Source organism: Mus caroli, chromosome 7 (assembly GCF_900094665.2).
Source record: "Mus caroli chromosome 7, CAROLI_EIJ_v1.1, whole genome shotgun sequence".
NCBI lineage: Eukaryota > Metazoa > Chordata > Mammalia > Rodentia > Muridae > Mus > Mus caroli.
In genome coordinates, this window is record NC_034576.1 from 27,587,490 (window position 1) to 27,600,079 (window position 12,590).

Consider the following 12,590-nt stretch of genomic DNA (forward strand, 5'->3'; position numbering starts at 1 on the left):
TGGTTGTGAGCCACCATGTGGTTGCTGGGATTTGAACTCTGGACCTTCGGAAGAGCAGTCGGGTGCTCTTACCCACTGAGCCATCTCACCAGCCCCATGCCTACCTTTTTAATGTGGGTGTTAGGAATAAAACCTTTCCAAGCACACTACAGCCTAGGTGTTACTGCCCACATGTTTCACAGTCCTGGCCTAGGCTTTATCATATCTGCTTCTTGGTCTGCTCATTCAGGTCTCCTCGGTTTTGCCCTACCCCCAAGAGCTGGAGCCACAGCCTTAAGCTCATACCAGTCCCTAGTAAGGAAGCACAGGCCCCCAGACCCTCCTCTCAGGCCCTGTCCTTGTTGTCCTTCTGGCCAGATTGTCAGGTGGAATTCCATGTTCCACCAGCAACCTTCTGTGAGTCACTCTCTCCCTAGTCCACATGCCCCTGGGCTTCCTCACCCCACAGAGCTTGACCACTCTGATCCAGGCTGTGTCATCACAGCCTTGACCACTCTGAGCTGTCCACCTTTGGTCTTGTATTTGTCATTCCACTGAACTAGCAGCTCTGTGAGGGTGACAATCAGGATAGATTTCACCCCCAGCCTCAACTGAAGTGCATGTCTAGCACAGAGGAAGTGACCACTGAGCGAGTGGCTGGCTGATGCTGGGCATGGGGGTGCATGCCTATGATCTTAGTACAACGGGGCCTGCTTGGTCTATAGACCTAGTGCTGGGAGAACCTGGGCTACTAAGTGATACTATCTCAAACTGTTCTTGTGGTGAACTCAGCAGAGCTTAGTCACGATGGCTCTAGGGAGCTCCTCACCAAGCAGAGTTCCAGCTGATCACAGAGTGCGTAAAACTCCTCCAAACACTTGTCAAAGCGCTGCAGGGGTGCGTCGCTGCTCTTCCTGCGGCCAGAGAGAAACCGTGTGAGGGACATGACTTCTAAGTTGAAACATCGGTATTAATCAAGTGACCACCATGAAGCCAGGCCCAGGGGAATCCAGGCAGGGCTTAAAAAGGAGGGGGTGGGGCAGCAGGGGAGGGGCTTCTATGGCCGAGGCAGAGAAGACAGTGAGGTTCACTTACTGTCCATTGTCAATGTTGGTGTTCTGAATCAGGTTTTGGGCTGCAACCTTCATCAAAGTCTAGTTTTAAAAGGACAGAGAGAGAGAGAGAGAGAGAGACGTAAGATACAGGAGATGAACGTGCACAAACGGGATCAACTCTGTGTTGAGAGTCACAGGCCTTTTCGGCTTACACCTCCATCCTGATGATAGAGACTAAATAAAGCTCACTACCACCCCCATAGCAGTCTCTCCCCCTGCCCCCATCCCTCCCTCCTCCGTTCCTTTTTGTTTGTTTGTTTGTTTGTTTGTTTGTTTGAGGCAGGGTTTTTCTGTGTAGCCCTGACTGTCCTGGAACTCACCTCAAACTCAGAAATCTGCCTGCCTCTGCCTTCCAGGTGCTGGGATTAAAGAGGTGCACCACGGTGCCCGGCCTTTCTAAAGGACTTTATTCTTATAATAAGAGTACACTGTAGCTGTCTTCAGACACACCAGAAGAGGGCATCAGATCTCATTACAGATGGTTATGAGCCACCATGTGGTTGCTGAGATTTGAACTCAGGACCACTGAGAAAAGTAGTTAGTGCTCTTAACTGCTGAGGCAACTCTCTAGCCCCCAATCTCCCTGTAATTTTTCAGTAAGCTGCTCTCGTTTAGAATTATCACTAATAGCTTCCTGGACATACCCTTTATCTAGTCATCATGGACAGAAACGACACTTAAGCCGTACTTTTGCACGGAACTTAAACAGAACGATTTCTCTTTTTTTTTTTTTTTTTGGTTTTTCGAGACAAGGTTTCTCTGTGTAGCCCTGGCTGTCCTGGAGCTCACTCTGTAGACCAGGCTGGCCTCGAACTCAGAAATCCGCCTGTCTCTGCCTCCCGAGTGCTGGGATTAAAGGCATGCGCCACCACACCCGGCTACGATTTCTCTTTTTACTTTTCTCCTCCCGCCTCCCCCACTTCCATCTAGGTTTTTGAGACAGGGTTTCTCTGTGTAGCCAAGGCTGTCTTGGAACTCAAAAGATTTACCTTCCTTTGCCTCCAGAGGGCTGGAATTAAAGGCGTGCACTACCACACTTGGTTAAAATTGTCATTCATGCCGGGCGTGGTGGCGCACGCCTTTGATCTCAGCACTTGGGAGGCAGAGGCAGGCGGATTTCTGAGTTCGAGGCCAGCCTGGTCTACAGAGTGAGTCCCAGGACAGCCAGGGCTACACAGAGAAACCCTGTCTCGAAAAACAAAAAACAAACAAACAAAAATTGTCATTCATCCTCATCTCCTTTCTCTCCACAGGGTTTCACTATGTAGACCCTGGTCGGCCTGGAACTCTATAGACCAGACTGGCCTCGAGCTCAGATCCGTCCCCCTCTGCTGTCCCAGCACGGGGATTGAGAACGCGCCACCACTACAGCTGACCGGAGCTTCACTTTGGTTAGACACAAACACAACACAGCTAGTCTGTCTTCTCTTCCCGACTTACGATCTCTCTTTCAACAATCAGCCCCTCGGCGCTCGTCCCCGGAGCCCGCCCGCCCTCCAGCCCCTCTTGCTCCCCGCGTACGGCCCATCACCTGGAGACTCTCCTTCAGTTGCGGGATGAGCATCTTGTAGCGCTGCACAGGATCGAAGTCCTGCTGCTGCTGCTGCAGGAGCCCGCTCTGGGCAGAACCCACCAACTGGGTCGGTTGCGGCTGTTGCTGGGGACCCGGACCACCGGCAGAACCCGGGCCTGACACACCGGACGCAGAGGAAACCGCTGCAGCCTGTGGCTGGGGCGCAGCCATTTTCCTCCGCTAGAACGCCGGAAATGCGTCATAAATGCGTCTGCTCCGGTAGCTCCTCAGCTTCTTCAGTTGGCTGACCTCCTTTCCTAGTTAGCCCTGCCTTGCCGACGGATTAGCCAATGGGAGGAGAGGATATGCATTTTTCTCCGCCCTCCCAAATCCGAGGCCATGAGTGGAATATCTTTTCGCCAATCATAAGAGGAGTTCCCCTACGGCTCCGCCCCTTCACCCACAGCTCGCCAATCGCTGTGAAGGATTGACCAAACTCTATTTCCCTGAAGGCCTTGCGGCCAGGAGCGACCTGTCTAGTCTTCTGCGTCTTGGTAGCAGTCGGAGCGGGAGCTGCAAGTCCGTGTCCGACGGTGTCCGTGCTCTTACTTCAGTCACACCCGAGCCCTTCTTGTCGGCCCACTTCATCCCCTTTCCCCGCGGAGCCCGGCGTCTACGGGAGCCTGTCCTTGGATCCGGCGTCTCTCAAAGTCGGTACGCCCCTCAGCGTCCGCCTGCGGCCAGCGAGGACGCCTACCGCGCCGCCGTCGCCTGGTCGCGATGGCGCCCACCATCCAGACCCAGGCCCAGCGGGAAGATGGCCACAGGTAGGTCTCCTGTCACCTGCCGCTTCATTTTGTTTTGTGAGCTACAAGCTGGGGACTAGGCCGAGGTGGGCTGCTTGCGACATCACTGATTCCCTCAGGTCGGACCCCGAGGTCGCGCAGCGCTCACTCCCGATGAAGGGGCGGTTCCCCTGGGCCTCTGAGGTCGCTTCCTGGTCCCCTGCTATTCAATTTCGGAATTGCACCTTGCGGGAGGGACCCAGGCCTCAGTCTCCTTCAGTGAAGCTTCTGGATTGCTCTTCTTAGGGGTTGAGCATCTGGCTTAAAGCATCACCATCACTCCTTCAGAAATTCGAGGGCCGGCCTTTCCACTCACATGGCAAACTCTTGATATCACTCTCTCTCTCTCTTCTCCCCGAAACCAGGCCCAATTCCCACCGGACCTTGCCAGAGAGGTAAGCTCCCAGCTCCGTTTTCCAGGAGGGGTGGAACACGGACAGGGGAGGCGGTTAGGGGGCCTTTGAAGAATCTCATAAAGTGGCCCAGACTGGTCTTTGTGCCTCAGTCTCCTGGGGGCCGGGATTGCAGCCTTATGTGCCCAGCAGCACAGGCCTAGGGTTGTGTGTGTGTGTGTTTTTAAATGGTACACACCTTAGCTCTGAGTGGCAGTCTAAAGACATTTCCTTAGGCTGGACAGCAGGTGCTTTCACCTGCTGAGCTATCTTGTCAGCTTGAGGCAGGGTTGGTTTGTTTGTTTTTAAGAGACTTATCTATTATATGTAAGTACACTGTAGCTGTCTTCAGACGCCCCAGAAGAGGGCATCAGATCTCATTACAGATGGTTGCGAGCCACCATGTGGTTGCTGGGAATTGAAATTAGGACCTTAACCGCTGAGCCATCTCTCCAGCCCATTTGTTTTTTAAAGATTTATTATATGTGAGTACACTGTAGCTGTCTTCAGACACTCCAGAAGAGGGCGTCAGATCTTGTTATGGATGGTTGTGAGCCACGATGTGGTTGCTAGGATTTGAACTCAGGACCTTTGGAAGCCGCAGTCAGTGCTCTTAACCACTGAGCCATCTCACCAGCTCTTTGAGGCTGTTTTTTAAAATTGTTACTACTACTCTTTCTTTTTTCAAGACCAAGTTTCTCTGTGTAGCTCTGGCTGTCCTGGAACTTACTCGCTCACTCAGACTGGCTTCAAACTCAGAGATCCACTGCCTCTGCCTCCCCAAGGCTGGTATTAAAGTGTGGGTACTATTAATCCTTTTGAGATAAGAGTTTCACTTGGTATCACTGACTGGTCTGGAACTATGTAAACCATCACTAGCTTAAACTCAAGTGACTTGCCTGTCTCCCAAGTGCAGGGATTAAAGGCCGGTGCCACCAACTTAAGCCATTTATATTTTTAATTAGATGTGTAAGTATGTGCATGTTTGTTTAGCTGCCTACAGAGGTCACAGGTGTCAGGTTCCCCTTGTTACAGGTGGTTGTCAGCAGCCTGATGTGGGTGCTAGGAACCAAACTTGGGTCCTCTGCAGAATAAATACTCCCTCTTAACTGCTGAAGTTATTTCTGTAGGTCTGTAAGACCTAGTTCTGGGCCTCTGTTTTCTTAGGTCTGGAGTAGTCTGCCGAGTCAAGTACTGCAATAGCCTTCCTGACATCCCATTTGACCCCAAGTTCATCACCTACCCCTTCGACCAGAACAGGTAGGACTGAATTCAAGAATGGAAAAACTACTAAAGAATAGTTGATTGACGGCAAGGCCTGCTTATTTCATTGCCTCAGCCTTCCTCGGCCTGGCACACAGGAGGTGCTCAGTAACTACTAATAGAGAAAAGCAGCACGCAATACCCTCCTTACTCAGAAGTTGCCAGTGCTGGACGCTTGCATTCGGAGTTCCTCTCCATAGAGGCTTAGCTTCTAGGAAGGGAGCATGTTGGGGCGTGAGGGTGGATCATAAAACTCTTAACAGTCATGTTTTCCCTCCCAGGTTTGTTCAGTACAAAGCAACCTCCTTGGAGAAACAGCACAAACATGACCTCCTGACTGAGCCCGATCTGGGGGTCACCATTGATCTCATCAACCCTGACACCTACCGCATTGATCCCAATGGTGTGTGGGGAGACAGGGAGGGTGTGCTCCGGGCCAGCAGAGGCCCGGCCTGGGTGTCCTTCATGGTCCTCCCGCCCCTCACCCCTAGCTCTTCTGGACCCGGCCGATGAGAAGCTTCTGGAAGAGGAGATTCAGGCCCCCACCAGCTCTAAGAGGTGAGCGGGGCCCCACAGTACCGGGTGGACTGTGTCAAGCATGGGACCCTGAGGTGCCTGGGTTTCCTCTTCAGATCCCAGCAGCATGCAAAGGTGGTACCGTGGATGCGGAAGACAGAGTATATCTCCACTGAGTTCAACAGATACGGCATCTCCAATGAGAAGCCTGAGGTCAAGTAAGTAACAAACAGGTGGGAAGGGGCAAGACTTCAGCAATGTCCAGAGCCCCTAAATGACATTTTCTTCACTGCTAGGATTGGGGTTTCTGTGAAACAGCAGTTCACAGAGGAAGAAATATACAAAGACAGGGACAGCCAGATCACAGCCATTGAAAAGACTTTTGAAGATGCCCAGAAATCGGTAATTGGGGGGACTAGAATAGAGGCAAGAGTGTGGCTCAGGGTCTTCCTCTTTCTCACCCTTTTTGTTCTATCAGATCTCCCAGCATTACAGCAAGCCCCGAGTGACACCAGTGGAGGTCATGCCTGTCTTCCCAGATTTTAAGGTCAGACTTAGGGAAAGAGGCGGGGGCTGCTGCTTGTGCCTGTCCAGTCCTTACTAACTTTAGTATCTTTCTATGTCCCAGATGTGGATAAACCCATGTGCTCAGGTCATTTTTGACTCAGACCCAGCCCCCAAGGACACAAGTGGGGCAGCTGCATTAGAGATGATGTCTCAGGCCATGATCAGGTCTGTGGTCTTGCTTTCTACCTTGTGTGCCTCTCCCATGTTTGGGTATTTTTGAGATGGGTTAGGATCCTGTTGTCCTGGCTGACCTCTAGGCTCCTTGCATTCCTCCTGCCTCAATCTCTGGAATGTTGAATGTATAGGCATGTGTCACCACACCTAGCTTTGTTACTTCTTTGCTTTTGACCTTTACACCCTCTTCTCCCCCAAACCAGGGGCATGATGGATGAGGAAGGGAATCAGTTTGTGGCTTATTTTCTACCTGTGGAAGAAACACTAAAGAAACGAAAGCGGGACCAAGAGGAAGAGATGGACTATGCACCAGATGATGTGTAAGTGGGTTAGGGTTAGGGTAGGTTTTAGAATTCAGAAGTATGTTTCCTTCTCATGAATCGATGGGCTGACTGTGTATCTTCTTCCCAGGTATGACTATAAAATTGCTCGGGAATACAACTGGAATGTGAAGAACAAGGCCAGTAAGGGCTATGAGGAGAACTATTTCTTCATCTTCAGAGAGGGTGACGGAGTTTACTACAATGAGCTGGAGACCAGGTACTCGGCACTGGTTCATGACTTTGGCCCTTTGTGGTCTCCCTCCCTTATTTTTTGAGACAGGGTTTCTCTGTGTAGCCCTGGCTGTCCTGGAACTCATTTTGTAGACCAGGCTGGCCTCCAACTCCCCTGCCTCTGCCTCCCAAGTGCTGGGATTAAAGGCGTGCGCCACCACGCCCCCCCCCCTCAAAAGACCATGCAAGAACTAACTAACCTGAGGTCATTTGTACCTAAGGATTTGTTGTAAGGATGTGTTTAAGAGAGCAGCAGAAGCCTGTTTATAAATGTAGGCTGGACCTGGCTGTGGTCTCAATGCCATAAACCAGAAAGAAAATTTTCACATAATGCAGGATATAAACCTAGTCATTTTTCTCACACATGATAGGCAAGTGCCCTCCTGTACGATACATTCCTAGTCTCAATAGTTTTAATAAGCTTTTTGTATGTGACATGTTTATGTTCATGCGTGTACATACTGGAGCCAGAGGTTTCAATCAGTTTTCCTTTGTTGCTTTTATTTTGTGTGCATGTATGCATATGCATACAGTCATGTGCATGACCTGGCATGCACATGGATGCTAGAGGATAACTTGGGGGAAGAGTTATTCTTTCCTGTTCCACCATGACACTTTACCAACAGAACCATCTCCTATACCCTTCAATAGGTATTAAATACTTGACACAACTTCAAAAGTGTGCCCTTGTTGTGTCACCTCAGAACCTTTCTCTGAGGGCTGAAAGCTAACTTGTCCTCGTGCCTGTGGTTCAATATGGCTCTGATCCTGTTGTCTGGCTGGAGATGTGAAAACAGGCAGTGACACCACCTTTAGTGAGTACTACAATACAGCTGCAGTCCACTGCTCTTCTATTTAAAATCCAGAAACACACGTTTGCCATTTTCTTGGTTTTATGCTTTGAATAAGGGGCCTTTGGAAAACGGTTTAGCAGTGATGAACACTGGCTGCTCTTCAGAAGACTTCAGTTTATATCCCAGTTCCCAAGAGAATCTGATGCCCTCTTGCGGCTTCTTGGGGTACTACAACACAACACACATAGAGGCAAACCACCCATTCAATTAAAATCTTGAAACAAAAAACCCTGAAAACTTAAAAGTTGGGTAAATCAAACCCAAAATACCATCTTTCACGTCCACTGTATGCATACATATGCCTAACTCCCCTTCTGCAATTGTCCACTGCAGGGTCCGTCTAAGCAAGCGCCGGGCCAAGGCTGGGGTTCAGTCAGGTACCAATGCCTTGCTTGTCGTCAAACACCGTGACATGAATGAGAAGGAATTAGAAGCCCAGGTAAACTGTACTGGCCCAGGATACCCAAAGGGAGTCTAGTGGGTAAGGACGGTGTCAGAGGTCTGATAGATTTCTTTCATCTTCTTCGCAATTTGCTGGTTTCAGGAGGCACGCAAGGCCCAGCTGGAAAACCACGAACCAGAGGAAGAGGAGGAGGAAGAGATGGAGGCTGAAGAGAAAGAAGCTGGGGGCTCAGGTAAAGGACTAGTCACATCCTGGGAGCCCTGGGAGGGTGGGCAACGGGATCTCACCAGTCCCTTACTTCCTCAGATGAGGAACAGGAGAAGGGTAGCAGCAGTGAGAAAGAAGGCAGCGAGGATGAACACTCTGGAAGTGAGAGTGACCGAGAGGAGGGTGACAGAGATGAGGCAAGTGACAAGAGTGGCAGCGGTGAAGATGAAAGCAGCGAGGATGAAGCACGTGCTGCCCGGGACAAAGAGGAGATTTTTGGTAGTGATGCTGATTCAGAAGATGATGCTGACTCTGATGAAGAGGACAGAGGACAGGCCCACAGGGGCAGTGACAATGACTCGGACAGTGGCAGTGATGGTGGTGGCCAGAGGAGCCGCAGCCAGAGCAGGAGTCGTAGCCGGAGTGCCAGCCCCTTCCCCAGTGGCAGTGAGCACTCAGCTCAGGAAGATGGCAGTGAAGCTGCAGCCTCTGATTCCAGTGAGGCTGACAGTGACAGTGATTGAGCCACAAGGCTTTCTAATGAGATCATCACAGACACCATTTTTAGGGCAGGGAAGCACTTTTCTAGTTGTCTGTTTTGTGAGCCTTTGTCACTACCCCTCAATCTTTGCTGTTAATAAACCTAACTTCTCTTGACTTCATCTCCCAAAGTCTCTGTTCCCCTTCACGTCATCTTGCCGCACCCCCCCCAATCTCCACTTGAAGCACAAGTCAAGTCCCCATGGATTCCCAGGAAATGCATCATAAGAAAAATTAAGAGTCTTTTTGGTTATTTTTTGTTTTTTTGTTTTCCAAAATAAGCCCAGACCATTAACAATTGAAACTTCAACAAATAAGTCTTTTCCAACAGCGAGAAAAATGTACAGTTACTCAAAGCTGATTCTGCCAGTGGGGCTGGGGACAGAAGTGGGTAGGGTAGGGTGAAACCATGGAGGGGTATGGGGGTGGGAGGGTCAGGGTCCTGCCTGTCAGAGCAAGGCCGCCTGCGTCCTGCACTCTGCTGTCAGGTGGGTGGGAAGCTCTCACCTCCCTCTTGGGGAGGGTATCCCTCATCACCTTCCAGTGCCAGGCAGGGTCAGTCACCCTGATGGGAAGTGAACAAGACAAGACTAGACCGGCTTGTGGGGGCGAGGGTCCCATGAGAGGGACACCCTGCTTATTCTAAACAGGTGGCCTTTCACCCCACTTCCCACTGTTAGTGGGAGGGGCCGGAGAAGCCTGGGAGTTAAGAGGGGGAATGATCAAAGGCACAGAAACCTGGAGGGCCGGGGTGGGGACTTGCATAGGTTGATGAGTGTGCAAGAGGTACATAAATACACCTGACACCCCGCCCAGCCCGGCACTGGGAGAGGTGGTGGGGACCACAGGCAGGTCCCCAGGGCCACTCTACCCCCTGGCTTCTTCTCCCTCCCTGGTCTCAAAGCAGGGGAGGTCCACAGACCAGGAGGTAGGGGCAAGGTCTGGGGGGATGGGCTGATAGTGCAGGGAAGGCTTTCTTTTTTCCTTTTTTTTTTTCTTTTTTCTTTTTTTTGGTTTTGTTTTTTCCCAACATTTTGTATCTTTAATAACATACACAATGGTTACCAGCCATATTCATAACAAAAGTTATTCATAAAATGTATCTAAAAATAACATTTTTTTTCCTTTTCCTGTGAAAAGCTTGAGAATGTCCCAATGAGGGTGTAGGTTGAGGGGTAAAGAGGAGTTTGGAATAGGGGACCCTGGCTTCCCCACAGCCTGAATCCCAAATTCCCTCCCTCCACCTGGGCCCCAGCACCAGCCCTCATCAAGAACAGGGAGTAGAGGGTTTATGTGACTCAGGCTGGGCTGCACCTCTGGGTTATGATATAGTGTTCCACTTACATGAGGTCATGACATAATGGGGGTGGGAAAGGTTGACAGAGAGGGTAGGCAAGAAAACAAAAACCCAACACCTCCCCATTCCCTGGTTCCTACCCTCAAGTCTTGCACAGACCTGGGGAACAGAGAAGGGTTATGTTGGTGGGGGGAAAGGGACATTAAGGCAACAGACTTCCTGACCTCACTGAGGGCCTGGGGCTGCCCACCTTCAACCTCTGCATCTGGGAGCCGGGGCTGGGATGGGGAAGGGCAAGGGGGTCTGCAGGAGGGGGCTCTGCCCTCTCCTCATAAAGTTCAGGCCCCCCCTGCCACTGTCCTGGCTCAGAGAGAGGCCTAGGGATTCTAAAAATGACAGGGAATGATCAGAGAAAAACCGTTAAGAACTATATAAATATGTATCTTAAATAGGCCTAAGAAATTAATTGTAGAGAACCTCTGATAAACAGGGCAAGAAAAAAAGGAGGAAGGTGGTGCCTGTCCTCGGGAATGGTAGGAATGATGAAGGGTAGGAGGTAAGGAAGAGGGGCTCTTTTCCAGTGACATACTGGTGGAGCAGGCTGTCCACACTGCTCATTTCCCCACTGTCATGTGTCTGAAGGGCAGGTTGCGCAAGGTGGCTGTCAGTTTGTCTCTGAGGAAGTCTGCTCTCTTGGGGAAGGACAGGTGTCAGCAGTCTGAAGGGGGCAGGGGTAGGATGGGGCTAGTGGGGGATTTGGGAGGGAAAAGGCAGGCAGTCTGGCCAGTCCTTGCCTCTGGCTGCCCTCTCTGTCCCCGGCCTCAGCTGAGATCCCTCAATGGGCCTGGGAGTGAGCAAGGCATGTGCCAATGTTAAACAAAAGTTAAGAGGATGAGTAGAAAAATATCAGAATGTATAGCTGCGCCAGCCCACCCTCTCGCTGCTGAGGAGAAGCCTGTTGGGGGATGGCCCCCGCCCGCCGCCCAGGGAGCCTATGGGTGCGCTGGGCTGTGGGTCCCGTCAGATGGTGGAGGTTTTGTCTGTCCCATCTGTGGTAAGAAAGGGAGGAAGGGAGGAAGGTCAGGAGCTGGCGGGAGGCCTGAGCAAAGGCACTCACATAGCATGTCATCCCAGGCAGGCCCTCCCTGGAGTCTGGCCTCCCCTTGGGACCCTCAGGATGGCTCCAAGTTGCTGTGTTCAGAGCTGGAGATGCTGGGTAGGTGGGAGCTAGGTCAGGGGAAGAGGAAATGCTCACCACCCAAGGCGTGTTCTGTCATGCTCAGACACAGAGACTCCAGGGTAGGATTGATCTCCAGGTCAGGCCCAGGTACCGGGCAGTCTGAGTGGGAGAGAAGAGAATGGTGGTGGTGAGGGGAGGGCCAACCAGAATGGAGAGAGGGAAGGGCCGGCCGACAGAGATTGCTGGCATGGGGTTGGAGCCAAGAGATAAAGAGCCCAGAAAGCATGCAAACAGAGGGGTGGAAGACATAGCTGAGAAGAGACAAACACAGGCTAGGGATGTCACAATGTAGACAGGGAGACAGCCACAGTAGGTAGGAGTTGGGTAATGCAAGAAAGGCCAGACTTTCCAGAGAGGAAGTGATGTGAAGCCAAGTGGGTGTTCTTGGCGGCCACACACAAGCTTTGACTATTTTGGACAGGGACTCCAAGTTGCCTTGGGCAGTCTGGGCAGACACTGGGCAGCTTCTTGCTGGTTGATGGCCTATTCGCTATGCCTGGTGTAAAGCTAAGCTAAAGCCCTTCCTGTGCCTACTTGGACTTGTTCCCGCAGTCAGGATGCAATCCAAGCAGGCTCAACAGGTGGCACAAAACAGGACAGCAGCTATGGTGTCTGTCCTCAAAGTACTTCTCAAAAGACCTCTTTAGCACCTGCGTGAGAGCTCAGGTACCACACTGCTAAATACTTTGCCTCATCTCAGGATATCTGAGCTTTTGAGCTGTACTCCTGGGGTCTGGCTCCTATCTTAAGCCTCATTTCATCCCAGTTCCAGGAAGACCTGTTTCTCTATAAAACAACCTTTGAACTTGAATACTCTTTATAGTTGAGTGCTAACTGGTGAGGCGAGAACACATTTGAGCACCCTTCTCATGAGTATCATGTAGGAAGGCTGCCTAATGGGTTGGTTGGAACAGTTCCCACCTTTTGCACCTATGGCACACCCATTCACCCGACACCATTTACACAATATATATCCCTATGGTGTGCTAAGCCTCACTCTAAGATGAACAGAGAGATCTCTGAGATCACAAATGGAAGCCTACAGTATTTCATCAATTCACAAACTCCACTGACTACAAAGTTTCTGACTGTAAGAATTTATGTCTCCTCCAATTTTTTTTTTTTTTTTTT

General features: G+C 50.9%; 3 protein-coding genes across 3 annotated transcripts in view; 1 reads left to right on the top strand and 2 right to left on the bottom strand.

Annotated features, from left to right (window-relative positions):
• Med29 (mediator complex subunit 29) overlaps positions 1–2,889 on the bottom strand; it is a 7,213-nt gene extending 4,324 nt beyond the window's left edge. The window contains exons 1-3 of the mRNA XM_021167147.2: positions 2,626–2,889; positions 1,075–1,133; positions 809–893 (exon numbers count right to left, since the gene is read on the bottom strand). Of these exons, the coding sequence (XP_021022806.1) occupies positions 809–893; positions 1,075–1,133; positions 2,626–2,838 (357 nt within the window). The 5' untranslated portion in view covers positions 2,839–2,889. The remainder of the gene's footprint in view (positions 1–808; positions 894–1,074; positions 1,134–2,625) is intronic.
• A 15-nt stretch (positions 2,890–2,904) lies between these two features.
• On the top strand, positions 2,905–9,175 carry Paf1 (PAF1 homolog, Paf1/RNA polymerase II complex component). The gene is made up of 14 exons (XM_021167146.2): positions 2,905–3,434; positions 3,818–3,847; positions 5,012–5,104; positions 5,389–5,510; positions 5,599–5,665; positions 5,740–5,841; positions 5,920–6,025; positions 6,102–6,170; positions 6,252–6,355; positions 6,568–6,684; positions 6,776–6,904; positions 8,106–8,211; positions 8,317–8,407; positions 8,482–9,175. Exons 1-14 carry the CDS (start codon positions 3,388–3,390, stop codon positions 8,904–8,906), a joined length of 1,608 nt encoding a protein of 535 aa, XP_021022805.1. The 5' UTR covers positions 2,905–3,387; the 3' UTR covers positions 8,907–9,175.
• Positions 9,176–9,182: 7 nt separating this feature from the next.
• Positions 9,183–12,590, bottom strand: part of Samd4b (sterile alpha motif domain containing 4B) — a 37,335-nt gene continuing 33,927 nt past the window's right edge. Inside the window, exons 12-13 of the mRNA XM_021167145.1 lie at positions 11,475–11,558; positions 9,183–11,268 (exon numbers count right to left, since the gene is read on the bottom strand). Of these exons, the coding sequence (XP_021022804.1) occupies positions 11,240–11,268; positions 11,475–11,558 (113 nt within the window). The 3' untranslated portion in view covers positions 9,183–11,239. The remainder of the gene's footprint in view (positions 11,269–11,474; positions 11,559–12,590) is intronic.